This window comes from Oncorhynchus kisutch, linkage group LG4 (genome assembly GCF_002021735.2).
Source record: "Oncorhynchus kisutch isolate 150728-3 linkage group LG4, Okis_V2, whole genome shotgun sequence".
Taxonomy (NCBI): domain Eukaryota; kingdom Metazoa; phylum Chordata; class Actinopteri; order Salmoniformes; family Salmonidae; genus Oncorhynchus; species Oncorhynchus kisutch.
Genome location: NC_034177.2, coordinates 63646928 through 63666714, shown reverse-complemented (window position 1 = coordinate 63666714; position 19787 = coordinate 63646928). Strand labels below are relative to the sequence as shown.

General features: G+C 42.3%; 1 protein-coding gene across 2 annotated transcripts in view; it reads left to right on the top strand.

Annotated features, from left to right (window-relative positions):
• Positions 1-19787, top strand: part of plekhh2 (pleckstrin homology domain containing, family H (with MyTH4 domain) member 2) — a 68914-nt gene that overhangs the window by 7011 nt on the left and 42116 nt on the right. For both annotated transcript variants that reach the window (XM_031823393.1, XM_020481559.2), the window contains exon 2: positions 5769-5918. In XM_031823393.1, the coding sequence (XP_031679253.1) occupies positions 5796-5918 (123 nt within the window). In that variant the 5' untranslated portion in view covers positions 5769-5795. The remainder of the gene's footprint in view (positions 1-5768; positions 5919-19787) is intronic.

Below are 19787 nucleotides of genomic sequence, written 5' to 3'. Positions count from 1 at the left end.
CAAGGAAAGGGCTGCATATAGCTCAGGTTAATGTATGTAGTCTTCCTAACAAAATACATGAGGTCTTTAACTTGGTCAACATAAATAATATAAATATTTTAGCTTTGACCGAAACACATTTGGATGCATCTGTAAATGATGGGCAAATGAACATTCATGGATATAGTCTACTGAGAAGGGACAGGAATAGGAATGGTGGGGGTGTAGCACTGTACATTCAGAATCACATACCTTTTAAGAGGAGGGATGACCTTAATGTATGTCAAATAGAGGCACTATGGGCTCAAGTACATCTGTCTCACCAGGCAGCCATATTGGTAGGATGTGTGTTTTGACCTCCTTGCTCTAAGGTGTCCTATCTTGGTTTGACCAGGCCACAGATAGTAACCGAGATGTATTTATCTTGGGTGATTTTAATATAAATTGGAAGGATCATAATAATGATCAAAAATAACTAAATTGATGAGCCGAAGGCTGTGATTTGAAACAAATGGTTAATGATACTACTAGATCACGAACTAAGTTAGTATACATGCATTGATCTGACCTTCTGTAATGTACCATTGCAATGGTTAAAAGCCAGATCAATGCCAGTGGGCTGGACAGACCATAATATTATGACCATAACCATAAACACCAATGTTCCAAAGAAACCCCCAAGGATTGTGGTCAAGATACATTTTTAAACATTTAATCATGAGCTATTTCTAAATGATTTGGCTGCTGTACCCTGGGAGCTGATTTATCTAGAGGATTATTTAAGTCACGCAACAGAATGTTTTATTGATTTGCTCACTGAGGTAATGGACCATCATGCACCAGTCTGAAAGAGTACAGTTGGGGCTCGTCCATCTTCATGGATTGATGATCAACTGCATGATTGAGGCATTTTGTCAAAGAAATCTTGCAAAAGTCTTAGCAGCCAAATCTAAACCAGAAAATGATTGACAGAATTGTAGAACATTGTGTAATCATGCAGTTAAATTCAATCGTTAGAGAAAAAAAAGTACTTTTTTCAAAATGCTTTTGATTGTCAAGGGTTTACTTGGCACATCTATTTCATCATGCCCATCAAGTGTGGAGGTTGACGGGAGATCAATAACAAAACCAGCTGATATTGCCAATCATTTTGCAGATTATTTTTTTTTTTTACAAAGAAAATGAATTGACTGAGCGATAATGTAAACACCCATTCTTCCAAACAAGCTATTGTCCAATAGATTGATCATATTATGAGCAACAACAAAAAAACGGTTCTTTTAGCCTATAAACAGAGTCAGTAGAGGAGGTGTTAAACCTATTGAAGGCATTACCCGATGGTAAATCTACAGGTGATGAACTTATGATCTTACGGACAATGTTTTAACTTCGCTGTGCTGCTCCCCAAATTGCAGCTCCACGGAATATTTAATTGGTCACTGGAAAAGGGGACATTTCCAAATGCATGGAAGCATGCTAAACTGTGTCCAATCCCGAAAGACAGCAAAGAGCCCATTACTCCTGCCAATAGTCGACCAATTAGTCTACTCCCTTCACTCAGTAAGATATTTGGAAGCTATTGTGAGTAGACAAATATGGGAGTACATGGAAAAGAGTAGTCTGATGGCAGCCAATCAGCATGCTTAAAAAAATATTCTACTACCATTAAATTGGTTGACATGAGTGACCAGTGGCTCAATGCTATAGATAACGGCAGGTTTGTGGGTGAATTATTTGTTTATTTTAGCACAGCATTTGATTTAATGGATCATTTAAATGATTTTGAAAAAAATATTGCATTATGGGTTTAAGGAGGCAGCATTGAATTGGGTACAATGATATCTAACAGTCAACCTATATCAATGGGTTGTTTTCTTCCCCTCATGCTTTAAACTGTGGAATACTGCAGAGCAACTGCCTTGGGACACTTCTTTACTTAATATATACAGCTGAAGTCGGAAGTTTACATACATTCAAACTCAGATTTTGCCACAACTTTGGAAGTATGCTTGGGGTCATTGTCCATTTGGAAGACACATTTGTGACCAAGCTTTAACTCCTGCCTGATGTCTTGAGATGCTGCTTCAATATAACCACAGAATTTTCCTACCTCATGAAGCCATCTATTTTGTGAAGTGCACCAGTCCCTCCTGCAGAAAAGCACCCCCGCAACATGATGCCGCCACCCCCGTGCTTCACGGTTGGGATGATGTTCTTCGGCTTGCAAGCCTCCTCCTTTTTCCTCCAAACATAACAATGGTCATTATGGCCAAACAGTTCTATTTTTGTTTCATCAGACCAGAGGACATTTCTCCAAAAAGTACGATCTTTGTCCCCATGTGCAGTCGGAAACCGTAGTCTGTCTTTTTTTTATGGAGGTTTTCACACCAAAGTACGTTCATCTCTAGGAGACAGAACACGTCTCTTTCCTGAGCGGTATGATGGCTGCATGGTCCCATGGTGTTTATACTTGCGTACTATTGTTTGTACAGATTAATGTGGTAACTTCAGGCATTTGGAAATTGCTCCCAAGGATGAACCAGACTTGTGGAAGTCTACAAAAAAAAATTCTGAGGTCTTGGCTGATTTCTTTTGATTTTCCCATGATGTCAAGCAAAGAGTCACTGAGTTTGAAGGTAGGCCTTGAAATACATCCACAGGTACACCTCCAATTGACTCATATGATGTCAATTAGCCTATCAGAAGCTTCTAAAGCCATGACATCATTTTCTGGAATTTTACAAGCTGTTTAAAGGCACAGTCAACTTAGTGTATGTAAACTTCTGTCCCACTAGAATTGTGATACAGTGAATTATAAGTGAAATAATCTGTCTGTAAACAATTGTTGGAAAAATTACTTGTGTCATGCACAAAGTAGATGTCCTAACTGACTTGCCAAAACTATAGTTTGTTAACAAGAAATTTGTGGAGTGGTTGAAAAACGAGTTTTAATGACTCCAACCTAAGTGTATGTACATTTCAGACTTCAACTGTACAAACTACCTTCCTTATGCCTATGTTATCCAGACAGAAAGGAGAAATAGGCTAACATTTAGATTCTGAGCAATAAAGAAATTGAATAATTTATCTGAACAAACCAGAAACCTTTCAATATATACATTCAAAAAATACTTTAGAACCATTTAAATATACAGTTGAAATCGGAAGTGTAGCCTAGTGGTTAGAGCATTGGACTAGTAACCGAAAGGTTGCAAGTTCAAATCCCCGAGCTGACAAGGTACAAAATCTGTCGTTCTGCCCCTGAACAGGCAGTTAACCCACTGTTCCTAGGCCGTCATTGAAAATAAGAATTTGTTCTTAACTGACTTGCCTAGTTAAATAAAGGTAAAAAAATAAATAAAAAAATACACTTAGGTTGGAGTCATTAAAACTCGTCCCCAACTTATTGTGGGAAGCTTGTGGACGGCTACCCAAAACGTTTGACCCAAGTTAAACAATTTAAATGTAATGCTACCAAATACTAATTGAGTGTATGTAAACTTCTGGCCCACTGGGAATGTGATGAAATAAATAAAAGCTGAAATAAATCATTCTCTCTACTATTATTCTGACATTTCACATTCTTAAAATAAAGTGGTGATCCTAACTGACCTAAGACTTGGAATTTTTACTATGATTAAATGTCAGGAATTGTGAAAAACTGAGTTTAAATGTATTTGGCTAAGGTGTATGTAGACTTCCGACTTCAACTGTAATACATTGGAAGGTTGAGCAGGACTATGGTAGATGAAGGAATCAGTCTATCTTTTCAGACTGTTAGAGTATTCATCTGGTCAATATGTCAGTGTATTTTGTCTGTTTGTAACAGACAAAATATGTGAAAATGTGATCCTATTATAAATTGTATTTTAATGTTTAAGGACTCTTGGAAGATTTGTCCAAATGAGGACTAAAAGAGATCCTAATCAAATCACAGTAGAGTACAATACACTACAGTACAGTGAGTAGGCCACCGTAGAGAACAGTCTAATACAATACAGTTGTACGGTTCAATACAGTACAGTAAATACAAGTAGTGTAGAGTACAGTATATTGTACTGAATTATCTACTATACTGAACTCTACCGTACTGTACTCTACTGCACTGTACTGAACTCTACCATAGTCTGCTCTGCTGTATTGTACTCCACTGTGCTCTGCTGCATTGTACTCCACTGTACTCCACTGTGCTCTGCTGTACTCTACTGTACTCTACTGTACTCCTGTGCTCTGCTGTATTGTACTCCACTGTGCTCTGCTGTATTGTACTCCACTGTGCTCTGCTGTATTGTACTGCACTGTACTCCACTGTGCTCTGCTGTATTGTACTGCACTGTACTCCACTGTGCTCTGCTGTACTACACTGTACTCCACTGTGCTCTGCTGTATTGTACTGCACTGTACTCCACTGTGCTCTGCTGTATTGTACTGCACTGTACTCCACTGTGCTCTGCTGTATTGTACTGCACTGTGCTCTGCTGTATTGTACTGCACTGTACTCCACTGTGCTCTGCTGTATTGTACTGCACTGTGCTCTGCTGTATTGTACTGCACTGTACTCCACTGTGCTCTGCTGTATTGTACTGCACTGTACTCCACTGTGCTCTGCTGTATTGTACTGCACTGTACTCCACTGTGCTCTGCTGTATTGTACTGCACTGTACTCCACTGTGCTCTGCTGTATTGTACTCCACTGTGCTCTGCTGTATTGTACTGCACTGTACTCCACTGTGCTCTGTTGTATTGTACTGCCCTGTACTCCACTGTGCTCTGCTGTATTGTACTGCCCTGTACTCCACTGTGCTCTGCTGTACTGCACTGTACTCCACTGTGCTCTGCTGCGCTGTAATGTCCAAAGTTGTGAAACATGAGGAGAATGACATTTATTTGCATAATTATTCATTTCTGTGTAGTACAATCAGGCACCCATGATGTAATTCTGTTCCCATAATTCCATTCCCAGGTGTAAATCCACTTCACTTACTGTAGTTCAATAACCAAAATAGATGTTTTCAAACTCAAGATGCCATGTCATAGCTGAATATCTGACCTCCCATTCTTTCTGTGAATCTGAATTCAGAGTAGATATTTAACAGTTTTGGGAAAATATGGTCGCATAAAAACCTGAGGGAGATTTTATAATATTTATCTTACATATGTTCTGTGTTGGACTGTGATGTTATTCCTTTCATAAACTCCTGGTATGTCTGCACCCTGACACAAGGCCATTTTGTTCCTGAACTGTTGCTTGTATAAAATAACAATATGATTGTATGATCACCTCCCACTATATAAGGGACATGTGACCATTTACTCTTGGAGTTCTTCCCTGTGAAACCAGAGATACTGTAGATCTCCCTCGCAGCTGCCTGATTTAAAGAGTTTTCTACTATGTAATTAAATAGTCTCTTCCTTAATCTTTGTATCAAGTTTTTTTTTTTTTGTTAAAAGTAGTCCTTTGTTTGGTGTACATTTTACATTTGAAGAAAAAAAAACGGAGTCAAAGTGTAATTCTGTTACCGTGGAATTGCCCATACACGTTTCTCTCACATTGCTCTGTTTGACTACCAGTTGTGTCCAGTCCAGCCTAGTCAAGCCAAGCCTTGGAACATTTGAGTGGTGGCAGATGGAGAAATAAAGTTACAGTTTCAAAACAACAGCTACTCTGTGTCTATCCGTCTCAGCTGCATGCATCTCATCCACCCTCTTATCAGAATTCCCAAGTAACAATACTAAATAGACGTGACCGCACCATTGTCATTCATGTATCTTTCTCTTGTGTTCCACAGGGGCTGGAGGGGTCAGGGACAGGGGCCATGGCAGAGGCAGAGGAGGCTCTGGGACAGGAGGACTGGAAGGAGAAGTGTTTCGTCCTGGAAGCCCTGCTCATGAAGTTTCGGGTGCAGATCATCAAGATCAGAGAGCTAACGGCAGACAAGGTTGGTCCTAAGTAACAAGTTGTATCAAATGAAATGTTAAATGATCCCAAGTAGCCTTACATCCCAGGCTCTCCTATCGGAAGCAAACTAAAGCAAACACACCAGCAGTAACGCATCGGCTAAAGAAGACCGTAACACTCTCAACCCCCCCCAAAACAGTCATCTGGAATATCATCCATTACCATTCCAAGCAGCCAGTCCTTCATCCTTTCTCATTAGCACACTTAATTGACCGTTTCACAGCGTATCTCATGCTGACTGAGCAAAATATTCCATCTCAACCACATTCCCTCATTTGGAGCTGTTATTAACTGTTACTGTTACAGAACAAGGAAGTGGTTTTATCCACGGGTTTCCTCCCACGTTGGAGAGGCACATCCTCTTGCCCGAGGATCTCTGTTCGGAGCCTGACTCTAAATTAACTGCCATCTCTATTAAAGTCAGTCAGACTTGAAGCGTCTGTTGAGTGTCTGCTGTGGGGAAAGGTCAGTTGGGAGAGCTGTTCTTTCCTAGGCTCTCTCTCTCTCTCTCTCTCTCTCTCGTACACAAACACACTCTCTCCATCTCTCTCTCTCTTTGTGTTGAAGTGCAGGATCTTCTTAAACACCAGTCCATGTATGGTGTGGAATAGTGTTCTACTATCTAGGTTATGGAGTGGTGGGGTATGGTTTATGTGTGCTTGTGTGTGTGCAGTAATGTAGAACTGTGAGAAAGGTAGAGGGAGAGAGAGCAAGAATGAGGTAGGATGACGAAGACTTGGCTATGTGACAGGCGGCAAGGCTGTGTGTGTGTGTGTGTGTGTCATTCCAGGAAGCCATGACACCCACCATCTCAGAATGTTCTGAAATTGTTTCTATAGTTAGAAACAGATAAGATTAGCATTCCTGCGACATTATTTTGTTGAAATATAATTTAATATCTGAGATTGGTTGGAGCCAAATTGGCCATTTTTAATTCATAGGATTCATATGATAGTCAAATATTTTAACATCTGATTTGGACCAAACTTTTTCTTACAATGAGTAAGACACAAGGAATTCAAAGAAGTTGTAAAAAGCCACCCACGGAAACCCCCCACGTCAAACCAACAGCAACCTCCCAAACCAACAGCAACTAGACCGTATCAATTCTCTATGTCTGACTAGTAGTATGGAGCTGTGGCTCGGAATATTGTTTGTTCATCCTATGTAATGTAGTGAATTTGGTGATGTTTTTTTCCCCCACCTGTTCAGAGAAATTTGTCATTGAGGCTGTTAGGTTTATGTCCCATTCTACATGCTGATATTACCAGGTTCTGAGCACTAAATGGTGATGTTCCTGCTATTATGTGTTTTGTTTTTTAAGAACCCCCCCCCCCTCAATGTTAAAGGGATAGTGTACCCAAATTGGTTTCCTTCAAATGCTAACTTTTTAGCCTTTATCTAATCTAATTGTATTTGTCACATGCTTCATTAACAACAGACGGTAACAGTGAAATGCTTACTTACTGGTCCTTTTCCAAAAATGGGGTCACTTAGAAATGTCCTTGTTTTTGAAAGAGAAGCACATTTTTTGTCCATTAAAATAACATAAAATTGATCCAAAATACAGTGTAAACATTGTTAATGGTGTAAATGACTATTGTACCTGGAAACTGCAGATTTAAAAAAACAAAAATGAATATCTACATGGGCGTACAGAGGCCCATTATCAGCAACCATCACTCCTGTGTTCCAATGGCATGTTGTGTTAGCTAATCCAAGTTGATCATTTTAGAAGGATAATTGATCATTAGAAAACCCTTTTGCAATTATGTTAGCACAGCTGAAAACAGTTGTCCTGATTTAAAGAAGCAATAAAACTGACCTTATTTAGATTAGTTGAGTATCTGGAGCATCAGCATTTGTGGGTTCGATTACAGGCTCAAAATGGCCAGAAACAAATTACTTTCTTCTGAAACTTGTCAGTCTATTCTTGTTCTGAGAAATGAAGGCAATTCCATGCCAGAAATTGCCAAGAAACTGAAGATCTGGTACAATGCTGTGTACTACTCCCTTCACAGAACAGCACAAACTGTCTCTAGCCAGAATAAAAATGGGAGTGGGAGGCCCCGGTGCACAACTGAGCAAGAGGACAAGTACATTAGAGTGTCTAGTTTGAGAAACAGATGCCTCACATGTCCTCAACTGGCAGCTTCATTAAGTAGTATCCGCAAAACACCAGTCTCAACGTCAACAGTGAAGAGGCGACTCTGGGATGCTGGCCTTCTAGGCAGAGTTGCAAAGAAAAAGTTGTATCTCTGTCCAGTGTCTGTGTTCTTTTGCCCATCTTAATCTTTTATTTTTATTGGCCAGTCTGAGATATGGCTTTTTCTTTGCAGCTCTGCCTACAAGGACATAAACCTATCAACTTCAATGAGTAATGTTTCTGAACAACAGGAAAAAAACATGACCAAATTCACTGAGAATACATTAGAGGATAAGGAAACAATACTCTGAGCTGCATCTCCATACTACTTGTCAGACAGAGAACTGATACTATATACTTGTTGGGGTGGGATATGCATGGGGGGGGGGTCCGTGTTTTTTTTTGTTGACCATTCCTTATGTCTAACTCATTGTTAGAAAAATGTTAGGAACATTAGGAACACCTGGGTCCAGGTGAAAGCTATGATCCCTTATTTGATGTCGCTTGTTGAATCCACTTTAATCAGTGTAGAGCAGGGTTGCCCAACCCTCTTCCTGGAGATCTAAAGTCTTGTGGGTTTTCAGCGCAACCCTCTTCCTGGAGATCTAAAGTCTTGTGGGTTTTCATCACAACCCTCTTCCTGGAGATCTAAAGTCTTGTGGGTTTTCAGCCCAACCCTCTTCCTGGAGATCTACTGTGCTGTGGGTTTTCAGTGCAACCCTCTTCCTGGAGATCTACTGTCCTGTGGGTTTTCAGTCCAACCCTCTTCTTGGAGATCTACTGTCCTGTAGGTTTTCAGTGCAACCCTCTTCCTGGAGATCTACTGTCCTGTGGGTTTTCAGTCCAACCCTCTTCTTGGAGATCTACTGTCCTGTGGGTTTTCAGTGCAACCCTCTTCCTGGAGATCTACTGTCCTGTGGGTTTTCAGTGCAACCCTCTTCTTGGAGATCTACTGTCCTGTGGGTTTTCAGTGCAACCCTCTTCCTGGAGATCTACCGTCCTGTGGGTTTTCAGTCCAACCCTAATTTAGCACACCCGATTCTACTAATTAGCCACTCAATAAGACGTTAACTAGCTGAATCAAATATGCTAAATTAGGGTTGAACTGAAAACCTACAGGACAGTAGATCTCCAAGAAGAGGGTTGCACTGAAAACCCACAGGACAGTAGATCTCCAGGAAGAGGGTTGGGCAGCCCTGGTGTAGATGAAGGGGAGGATGCAGTTTGAAGAAGGAATTTTTAATCTTGAGACAATTGAGACATGGGTTGTGTGTGTGTGTGCCATTCAGAGTAAAAAAAAAAAAAATTTTTTATGTTACAGCCTTATTCTAAAATTGATTAAATCGTTTTTTCCCTCGTCAATCTACACACAATACCCCATAATGACAAAGCAAAAACAGGTTTTTATTTTTGGGGGAATATTTATAAAAAATAAAAAAATGAAACATTACATTTACATAAGTATTCAGACCCTTTACTCAGTACTTTGTTGAAGCACCTTTGGCAACGATTACAGCCTCAAGTCTTCTTGGGTATGACACTACAAGCTTGGCACACATGTATTTGGGGAGTTTCTCCCATTCTTCTCTGCAGATCCTCTCAAGGTCTGTCAGGTTGGATGGGGAACGTGGCTGCACAGCTATTTTCAGGTCTCTTCAGAGATGTTAGATCGGGTTTAAGTCCGGGCTCTGGCTGGGCCACTCAAGGACATTCAGAGACTTGTCCCAAAGCCACTTCTGCATTGTCTTGGCTGTGTGCTTAGGGTCGTTGTCCTGTTGGAAGGTGAACCTTCGCCCCAGTCAGAGGTCCTGAGCACTCTGGAGCCAGGTTTTCATCAAGGGTCTCTGTACTTTGCTCCGTTCATCTTTCCCTCGATCCTGACTGGTCTCCCAGTCCCTGCCGCTGAAAAACGTCCCTGCAGCATGATGCTGTCATCACCATGCTTCACCGTAGGAATGGTGCCAGGTTTCCTCCCGACGCTTGGAATTCAGGCCTCAGTTTGTCCAGGCGGCCAGCTCTAGGAAGAGTCTTGTTGGTTCCAAACTTCTTCCATTTAAGAATGATGGAGGCCACTGTGCTCTTGGGGACCTTCAATGCTGCAGAAATGTTTTGGTACCCTTCCCCAGATCTGTGTCTCGACACAATCCTGTCTCGGATCTCTAAGGACAATTCCTTCAACCTCAGGGCTTGGTTTTTGCTCTGACACTGTCAACTGTGGTACCTTATATAGACAGATGTGTGCTTTTCCAAATCATGTCCAATCAATTTAATTTACCACAGGTGGACTCCAATCAAGTTGTAGAAACATCTCAAGGATGACAAATGGATGGAAACAGGATGCACCTGAGCTCAATTTCGAGTCTCATAGCAAAGGGACTAAATACTTATTTTTTTATTTTTTTATTCTAAAAACCTGTTTTCGCTTTGTCTATTGGGGTATTGTGTGTAGATTGATGAGGAAAACATTTAATCTAATCCATTTTAGAATAAGGCTGTAACTTTGCAAAATGTGGGAAAAGGGAAGGGGTCTGAATACTTTCCGAATGCACTGTAAGTGCCTTTTGAACTGGGAATGGTAGTAGCTGCCAGGCCCACTGGTTTGAGTGTGGGTTTTTCACGCTCAACAGTTTCCCGTGTGTATCAAGAATGGTCCACCACCCAAAGGACATCCAGCCAACTTGACACAACTGTGGGAAGCGTTGGAGTCGACAAGGGCCAGTATCCCTGTGGAACGCTTTTGACATTGTAGAGTCCACGCCCTGACGAAATGAGGCTGTTCTGAGGGCAAAAGAGGGTGCAACTCAATATTAGGACACTCAGTGTACTTATTGAATAACCTGTCAATTAAAATGGCCAATTTGGATGCAATCTATTTGCTTCATTTCTCAGAGATCAAATTATATTTCAACAAAATAAATTTGAAAGAATGCTAGCTAATCTTATCCGTTTCTAAGAACAGAAACTATTTCAGAACAATCTGAGATGGTGGGTGTCGAAATTCTCTTTATTGTGCTTTTGAGGTGGAACGACCCAGAGAGATACAGAGTGAGCGAAAGAGAGAGACGGCCCAAGCCATGGTCTGGTCTGGCCTGCATGGTGGGGTGGGCCAGCTTGGCCCCTGTAGTTCGCTGGCCTAGTTCTGAGGCCTGAGGTCTCCAGGGAGGCCTGATTAGAGGTTAATGTAAACAGCAGCCTGACCACAGGGCTCCATCACGCAATGCATTCTGGGATGCCACTGACTTTTTATTGAATTACAGTTACCGCTCAGTTGTTGAGCCAAACAATCTTTAGGAAAATGATTGTGCTTTTGTTTAGGCCTATGGTGTATTGAAGTTGATTGGGTGCATTTTGAACAATTTAACTATTTGAAAGAATGATATCTTTCCCATATTTCATCATTAACCATGTAATATACAGTGGCCTGCGAAAGTATTCACCCCCTTGGCATTTTTCCTATTTTGTTGCCTTACAACCTGGAATTAAAATTAAGGGGGGTTTGTATCATTTGATTTACACAACATGCCTACCACTGAAGATGCTTTGTGACATTTTTTAAGATTTATAAGATTTTTTGTGAAAACAGACAAGAAATAAAAAGGTTCAAAAAAAGAACATTTTAACCTTCATAACTATTCACCCCCCCAAAGTCAATACTTTGTAGAGCCACCTTTTGCAGAAATTACAGCTGCAAGTTTCTTGGGCTATGTCTCTATAAGCTTGGCACATCTAGCCACTGGGATTTTTGCCCATTCTTCAAGGCAAAACTGCTCCAGCTCCTTCAAGTTGGATGCGTCCTGGTGATGTACAGCAATTTTAAGTGATACCACAGATTCTCAATTGGATTGAGGTCTGGGCTTTGACTAGGCCATTCCAAGACATTTAAATGTTTCCCCTTAAACCACTTGAGTGTTGCTTTAGCAGTATGCTTAGGGTCATAGTCCTGCTGGAAGGTGAACCTCCGTCCCAGTCTCAAATCTCTGGAAGACTGAAACAGGTTTCCCTCAAGACTTTCCCTGTATTTAGCGCCATCCATCATTCCTTCAATTCTGACCAGTTTCCCAGTCCCTGCAGATGAAAAACATCCACATAGCATGATGCTGCCACCACCATGCTTCCCTTTGGGCATGGTGTTCTCGGCGTGATGAGAGGTGTTGGGTTAATGCCAGACATAGTGTTTTCCTTGATTGCCAAAGGCTCAATTTTAGTCTCATCTGATCAGAGTACCTTCTTCCATATGTTTGGGGAGTCTCCCACATGCCTTTTGGCGAACACCAAACGTGTTTGCTTATTTTTTTCTTGAAGCAATGACTTTTTTTCTGGACACTCTTCTGTAAAGCCCAGCTCTGTGGAGTGTATGGCTTAAAGTGGTCCTATGGACAGAAACTCCAATCTCCGCTGTGGAGCTTTGCAGCTCCTTCAGGGTTATCTTTGGTCTCTTTGTTGCCTCTTTGATTAATGCCCTCCTTGCCTGATCCATGAGTTTTGGTGGGCGACCCTCTCTTGGCAGGTTTGTTGTGATGCCATATTCTTTCAATTTTTATTATTTTTAATAATGGTTTTAATGGTGCTCTGTGGGATGTTCAAAGTTTCTGATACTTTTTTATAACCCAACCCTGATCTGTACTTCTCCACAGCTTTGTCCCTGACCTATATGGAGAGCTCCTTGGTCTTCGTGGTACCCCTTGCTTAGTGGTGTTGCAGACTCTGGGGGCCTTTCAGAACAGGTGTATATATACTGAGATCATGTGACAGATCATGTGACACTTAGATTGCACACAGGTGGACTTTACTTAACTAATTATGTGACTTCTGAAGGTAATTGGTTGCACCAGATCTTATTTAGCAGCTTCATAACACCACTTTTCCCATAGATTCTTTTTTTTTAAGTAATTTTTTTCATTTCACCAATTTGGACTATTTTGTATGTCATGAAATCCTAATAAAAATCCATTTAAATTACAGGTTGTTAATGCAACAAAATATGAAAAACGCCAAGGGGGATGAATACTTTTGCAAGGCACTGTATATGTAATGTAGGCCTCATAACAATGTAGGCCTCATAACTTATAAATTGTAAATAAGATTTTTTTTTACTGACTTAAGTAAGTAAAGGTTAAATAAAAATGTAAAATGAAAACACCATAAACGTACGCCAGGGTTCAGGGGTAGGGTTGAATAATATCGGATAACGGGTTAACGAGATATATCAATATTTCCCGCCCAAACCCACTCCCTTTTCCCCGGGATAAATAACAGCGAGAAACTGGTAAATTACAATAAATTCTTTCTATGAACAGCATGATGTGAAATGGAACTGTTAAATTATATAAAATGTCTAAATCTGGCTTCTCTACAGCCTTCTTTTTGCATGATCAATCATCAACGCTGAGGGCGGGACAGACAGCTCATCTCAGGCTGAGCGCAGTTCACAATGCATGTTTCATCTCATGTTTTTTTCTTGTGACAGGTAGGAGGCCTATATTTGCTGCAGCATAGCCTATGATACCGTAATATAATGACTGAATGCGCGTCTAATTTACACATTTCCATCTGCTTATCGGGAGCCATCGTAGTTTTTTTTATAAGTACATTTTTATTTATTTCACTCGAATATAGTTGCTTTAAATCGGTTCATACGTTTGGTATTTTATTAGGGGTCCACACAAAACATGACATAATACAGAACATTAATAGACAAGAACAGCTCAAGGATAGAACTACGTAGATTTATGGGAGCACGCTCTCGCAGTCTCTCTCTCCAACAATTCCATTCAGAATAGATCATCCTTTTCATATAGATGTCCTAGCCTACCCCTTTCAGGTAATTCATTCAATGCGGTATTAGCCATATATCGAATGAATGATGGGCTATGCATAGGTGTATAGCCTCTGTCTCTTGTGCAATATGCACCTGTGCACCGCTGGCCTTAAAAAAAAATGCTCCTTAGCTCTTAGTCCCACGACAAGCTAGACGAGAATAGTTTGCTGGAATTTGTTTGTGTGCCTTTATTATATCCTACTAAAAGGCTATTCGAAAAAGGATGCAAGCTCTTGTTTTCAGCAGCCAGTAGAACTCATAGGGAGAAGAGCGAATGCGTGATGGCTGTGTCAGTTATTTATTTAGACCCGTCACCCATAACCATGCAATCTTCGTGAAGAGAAGTGAAAGCCGCCTGCATCTGGTTCTAGTCCTAGTCCTTAATTATTCAAGCATGTCATTACGACGATGAAAATGAGGACCACGAAACTTATTTCATTTAACTGTTAAAAGCATGTCGCACAGTAGGGGAAATATTATGAAAGGTGCCCTAGATATGCGTCAGCCTACTAATTATACAAATGTAAAATAGGCCCTATTATATTTCCAAATGAAATCAAATTTTCTAGCCTTATAATTGTAACTTTGTAGGTTGCATGTCCTGCACCATCTTTGCATGTTCTCTCCCAGCTTGATGGTTTGGACGAGGTAGTAATTTCAGTCATATAATACAGTACAGTAATACAGTCCACCTTCAAATAGATTAGCCTACTGGAGCTTGTATCATTTATTTACCCAAGAGAGCATAGCTACATCTATGGGCTTCTATGTTTTTCTGTTGTATCTTGTGTGTGAAGTGTGGTAGCCTATATATTATAGGCAATGTAGGCCTATTGGATAATGGCACAATCATTTGGGCTTTTTTGGGCTTGGGGTCATAAAACATATTTAAATGTATGGCTCATCAGGATCAGGTAGCATCAGGCTTGAATTTTCAAGCCGACAAAAGCTCAAATAAAAACTCAGATATATTTATATGCTTTAGAATGACACTTGTGGTTTTGGTGGGAAATACTGGGTTACCCGGGGGGGGAAAGTGATTTATTCTCGGAATGGAATATTTGTAAATTATCAGGGAAATATTCAATCAGCCCTGGTCAGGGCTGACAGGTCACTCTCACTAGTAGAGTCTGACCTCATTATCCTCCTTCCCTCCCTCTGTGGTCTGGCCCTGAGTGGAGTCAGCCTGGTTTTCCTCCTGTGACCTTTGACCTCAGTCCTACTGGATTTCCTACTGTGGCGAGATGAGCTCATCAAGTGAAAATCCCCATGCAGTCATCCCAGTGTGTTTTTGTTCCTCTGTACTGGGCTCGCGGTGCGTCAGCGCCTGTTGTTTTAAACCATGCATCAGTGTGTGGGGGTGCACGTATACCTAAAAGAATCTCATTCATCTCCCACTTTCTCATCTGTTTGGTGAATTGCAGGCACCTAAATGGTGTGTGTGTGTGTGTGTGTGTGGATCTGCATTTTTATATTTAGCAGACACTCTTATCCAGAGCGACTTACAGGAACAATTAGGGTTAAGTGCCTTGCTCAAGGGCACGTCGACAGATTGTTTCACCTTATCAGCTCGGAGACTCTTATCCTGTGACCTTTCGGCTCTAACCGCTAGACAACCTGCCACCAGGTTGTGTGGGGGGGGGGGGGGGGGGGGGGGGGGGTGAGCTAGTTTGCTGAGTGGGCAGTGCAGTATTATTGTGACCCAGGCCGAAGGTGTGTTTCTTTTTGTGGTACAGTGCTCTACAGTTGTGTTAGCGAGACGCGAGTAGAGTTGAGCTTTTCTCTCCTTAATAGAGGACTTGAGATCCGGAGTGGTGTGTGCTGGGTAGGTGAAACGAGATGAAGCATCAACATAAAGAAAGACCACCAACCACACTGATGTCATCACCGCTACCAGAAAGCTCTGAGTATCTCACTAAGGGAATAGAGAGACGGTACACATTTGTAGGAAAACCTGGGACGTTGGTCAAGTAGTAGAGAGTGAAGGTAAAGAAAGAGGGAACGGAGAGACGGAGTAGAAATAAACGCTCTTGTAATCATTTGGCGGCCCAGGGGAGGAAATTCCTGGGTTTGTAAACAGAGAGCGTGTTGCACAGGAAGTGACCGAGGCAGAGAGAGAGACAGTCTACACTTCTCCATGTTTGGAACGATGGAAGGATGTGGGTCACAACTAGTTTTTCTCTCTCTGTCTCTCTCTCTCACCCTCCCACACTTACGTTTTCTTCTCACTCTATTTTGACTCAACTTTCCCTCACTCTCTCCCTTCTCTCACTCTCTGTAATGGTTTCCTTTCACCCACACCTTGCCTGTGGTATTTTGGGGAGGTAGTGGAGGGCTAGGTGGGGCGTTGGTTTTGGCCCCTGAACTAGCCAGCTGGAACAGTGGTCCACACAGCTCATACTGGAGACAAAGAGACCATGTGTGTTTTATTTTCCCAGGATGCTGCTTTGCACCCCCTCTCCCTACCCCCTTCAGTCTCTCTCGCTCTCCGCTTCTCTCTTGCTCTCTCTCTGTCCCAGACTATTTTCCTCTCATTCTCTCACTCTCTGTCTCCTATACTCAGTCTCACTCTCACTCACAGGCCCTTTTAATACTACTCCTGCTGTCGCCTTTTTACTGAGTAAGTCCACTCACCACTAAAGTAGAACCCTGAGCAGTAGAGTCGACACAGAAAGGGAGGATGAAGTATTTGGGTCCTGGACGTTCAGTGGCCTACTTTTATGGTCCAGATCCCCACACACACACACACATGTTAAAAGACAGGAACCACATTTGGGGTGGAGAAATGTGCTCTGGTTTTAGCGTTCCCCCCACTTCCTGCCTTTCACTCCCAGATTGATTCCACATTTATGTGGGTGGTGGCCTCCTGTGGGGTGTTGGGGTTAAATGTCACGTGGACCAATCATCTCTCTGACAAGGGCATGTCAATCACACTCAAGGCTGTGAAGTAAGTAGAGTGGACCACCATAGTTTTACCTTACCGATGGCCAGACTGTTGTACTTACAGTAGGATGGCAATAGCATCCGCAAACTCCGTGGCAAAAGAGTAGTCTGTTATCGTAGGCACACACATACACACACACACATATAAACACACAAACAAACATGCTCACGCACTAACACAAACACTCAGAGAGAAAAGCCAGTTGTATCTCTTTAGTAAGACTGTGCTGCCTCTCCACACCCCCTGCACACAGACATATGCTTCCGATTTCAGAGCAGGCCCAGCCGCCACCAATCTCAAGATGGGATTCCGCCTACGTCTCTAACCATGAGATATTTGCTTGGTTCTCCACCGGTTTCCTCCCCATGACAGACGTGTGTGTGTGTGCGTGTGTGTGCGTGTGTGTGCGTGTCTATGCATGTGTGTATGTCTATGCATGTGTGTGTGTGTGCTCGAATGTGTGCGTGCTCGAATGTGTGCGTGTGCAGGCATATACTGCATGTGAGCGCGGGCGAATATATGAGCGTGTGTGTGCAAGTGTGTTTGTGTGAGCATATGACGTGTGTGTTTGTGTAGGTGACTCAAAGGGGCTCTGTGTCTGCTGTAATCACTGAGATGTGTGTGAGGGCTACAGTTCTATCCCCTCAGCACAAGTCTCCCTCTCACCAGTAGTCAAGTGTCTGCTGTGTGGAAGGACTCTATATCTGATGGAGCCACTGCACGGAAATCAGTTATTACCATTGCTTTACTGTAGTGTTCAGCTGCTATGATGTTGAGCTACTGCGGAGTAAATATGTAGGCCTGGTGTCTACAGAGGGAGGCTTTGTGAGCTGGCTAGGCTGTGGATGGAGGGTTGTGTGTTTGTGTGTGTGAGTGGGGAGGGTGTGTGGGGTGCTGGTTGGCTGGCCACAATGAGGCAGGCCCGGAATTCCAGGAATGGTAGGCAAACTGGAGTTTGGATCCAGTGAGGATGTAGAAGGGTGGAATGATGGAGAGATGTTAGGGGTTATGTGCATTGACATGGCTTCTGTTGAGTCCTTTTTTGTGTGTGTGTTTCAAGTGTGTAAACATTGTGTGTTCATGTTATTTCGACGTTGTCATTCTAGCTGTCTGACTGGGAGTTTATTTCAGGGACTTGGTAATGGACCATAACACAGATTACCACAGTGTAAATTCCAGTAACAAAGTCCCATTAGAGCTGCTCAGGAAATGATGGACAGTGATGTATCCTTACACACGTGTGTGTGTGTGTGTGTGTGTGTGTGTGTGTGTGTGTGTGTGTGTGTGTGTGTGTGTGTGTGTGTACAGTACAGTACAGCTGTACTCGCTATATGGCCTGGGCACATCAAATTAGGTGTCAATCAAATGAAAGCTAAGATTATAATTTTTTTTAAGGCATATATAAATTGTTCAACCATGTTCCATCCTACAGAAATCTGTAACAGACTGACTGCAACTGAATTGACTACAATGGGGAGTCATAGTAGTCACAAACCAAAGTTGGTTCACCTACCAGTGTTGTAGGAGTCCGGTCTCGAGACCACATTTGAGGGTCTTGTCTGGGAGCCAGGCGTGTTGTGGCAGCCCAACCAACCCACAGAGAAAAGGAGTCACCATCGTATGTTCGAGTCTAGGGTGAGATGGTGGGCGGAAGAGTGCGCTTGTTTAAAATGGAAAAGCGTCGCAGTAGCTTTTGTAAAAATAAGAACCTCAAGACAAAGCAGCTGCGTTATAAGTGGGATGCCCTGTTGAGCGCTACATCCCGAAGGGTTCGTTCTGATTGTACAGAGATTGTGACAGCCGGTTAAATGGTGTCCCTTGAGAAGCCCAGAACAAGATTTATCACAGGAGAGGTGCAGTATTATCATAAGGAGACGTATACTTGGAGTACAGTGGAGGAATGGACGGGGAAAAGAGAGGCAGAGGAGGTCTAAGAGAGAGAGGGAGGAAGAGAGAGTGAGCTTGAGTCGGTTAAAAATGGTGGGGGAAAAAGGTAGATGTTTGTTAAAGAGGAATGGTAGAAAGTGTAAGCTGAGTGAGTGAAGACAGGAGGAGAAATGGAAGTGAATGAGGTTTAGGTATCGGACGTGGTAGGTGTGAGGAAGTTCTCGAGCCAGAGGCTTGTACCGAGGGTCAGGATAAAGATGAGTCAGTGACAGTAGGAGTGATGTTTTTGGAAAAAGTGGACCCTTGGCTTTTGGCTGATTCATTTGTGGTTTCGGGGTGGGTGAAAACAAAGTTGGGTGCTGTGGAATCGCTGAGGGTAATCAGAAGTGGTCTTGTAATAATTGTTTGTGTTTCTGCTGGTCAGAGGAAGAAGGCGCTCTGCGTTAAACGAATGCGGGCAAGAAATGTGAATTGTTTTGCGCTCAAGAAAATGGCGCCATTGAAAGAAGTGATTACTGGGGTAGCCGTAAATGTAGAAGTTGACCAACTGAAGGGGAAGATTGCCTGTGTTTGTTTTGCTCGTTGTTTGGTGTGGAGCAGACAGGGTGGCGTGAGTGGTGAAACAGAAGAGTCATTGTTCTTTTGAGTTTTGATGTTCTTAGGATATATAATTTATCCTGTATGAGCTTTTGTGCCGAATTACATTGTTACAGGTGTCAAGCTTATGGGCATGTGGCAGCAGTGCGTAGGAGGGAGGTTCCTAGGTGTGAGAAGTGTGCAGAAGGGCATGAGACAAAGGAATGTGTAGCATTGGGGAAAGTAGTGGTATGTGTTAATTGTAGAGGTGCCCATGTGGCTGGTGATCAGAAATGTTCTGTGTGAGAGAGGCAGGTTGAGGTTTCCATGGTTAGAGTAGTGCAGAAGTTGTCAATAATTGTACCTTTATTTAGGCAAGTCAGTTAAGAACAAATTCTTATTTACAATGACAGCCTACCAAAAGGCAAAAGGCCTCCTGCGGGGACGGGGGCTTGGGAATAAAAATAAATAAACACAA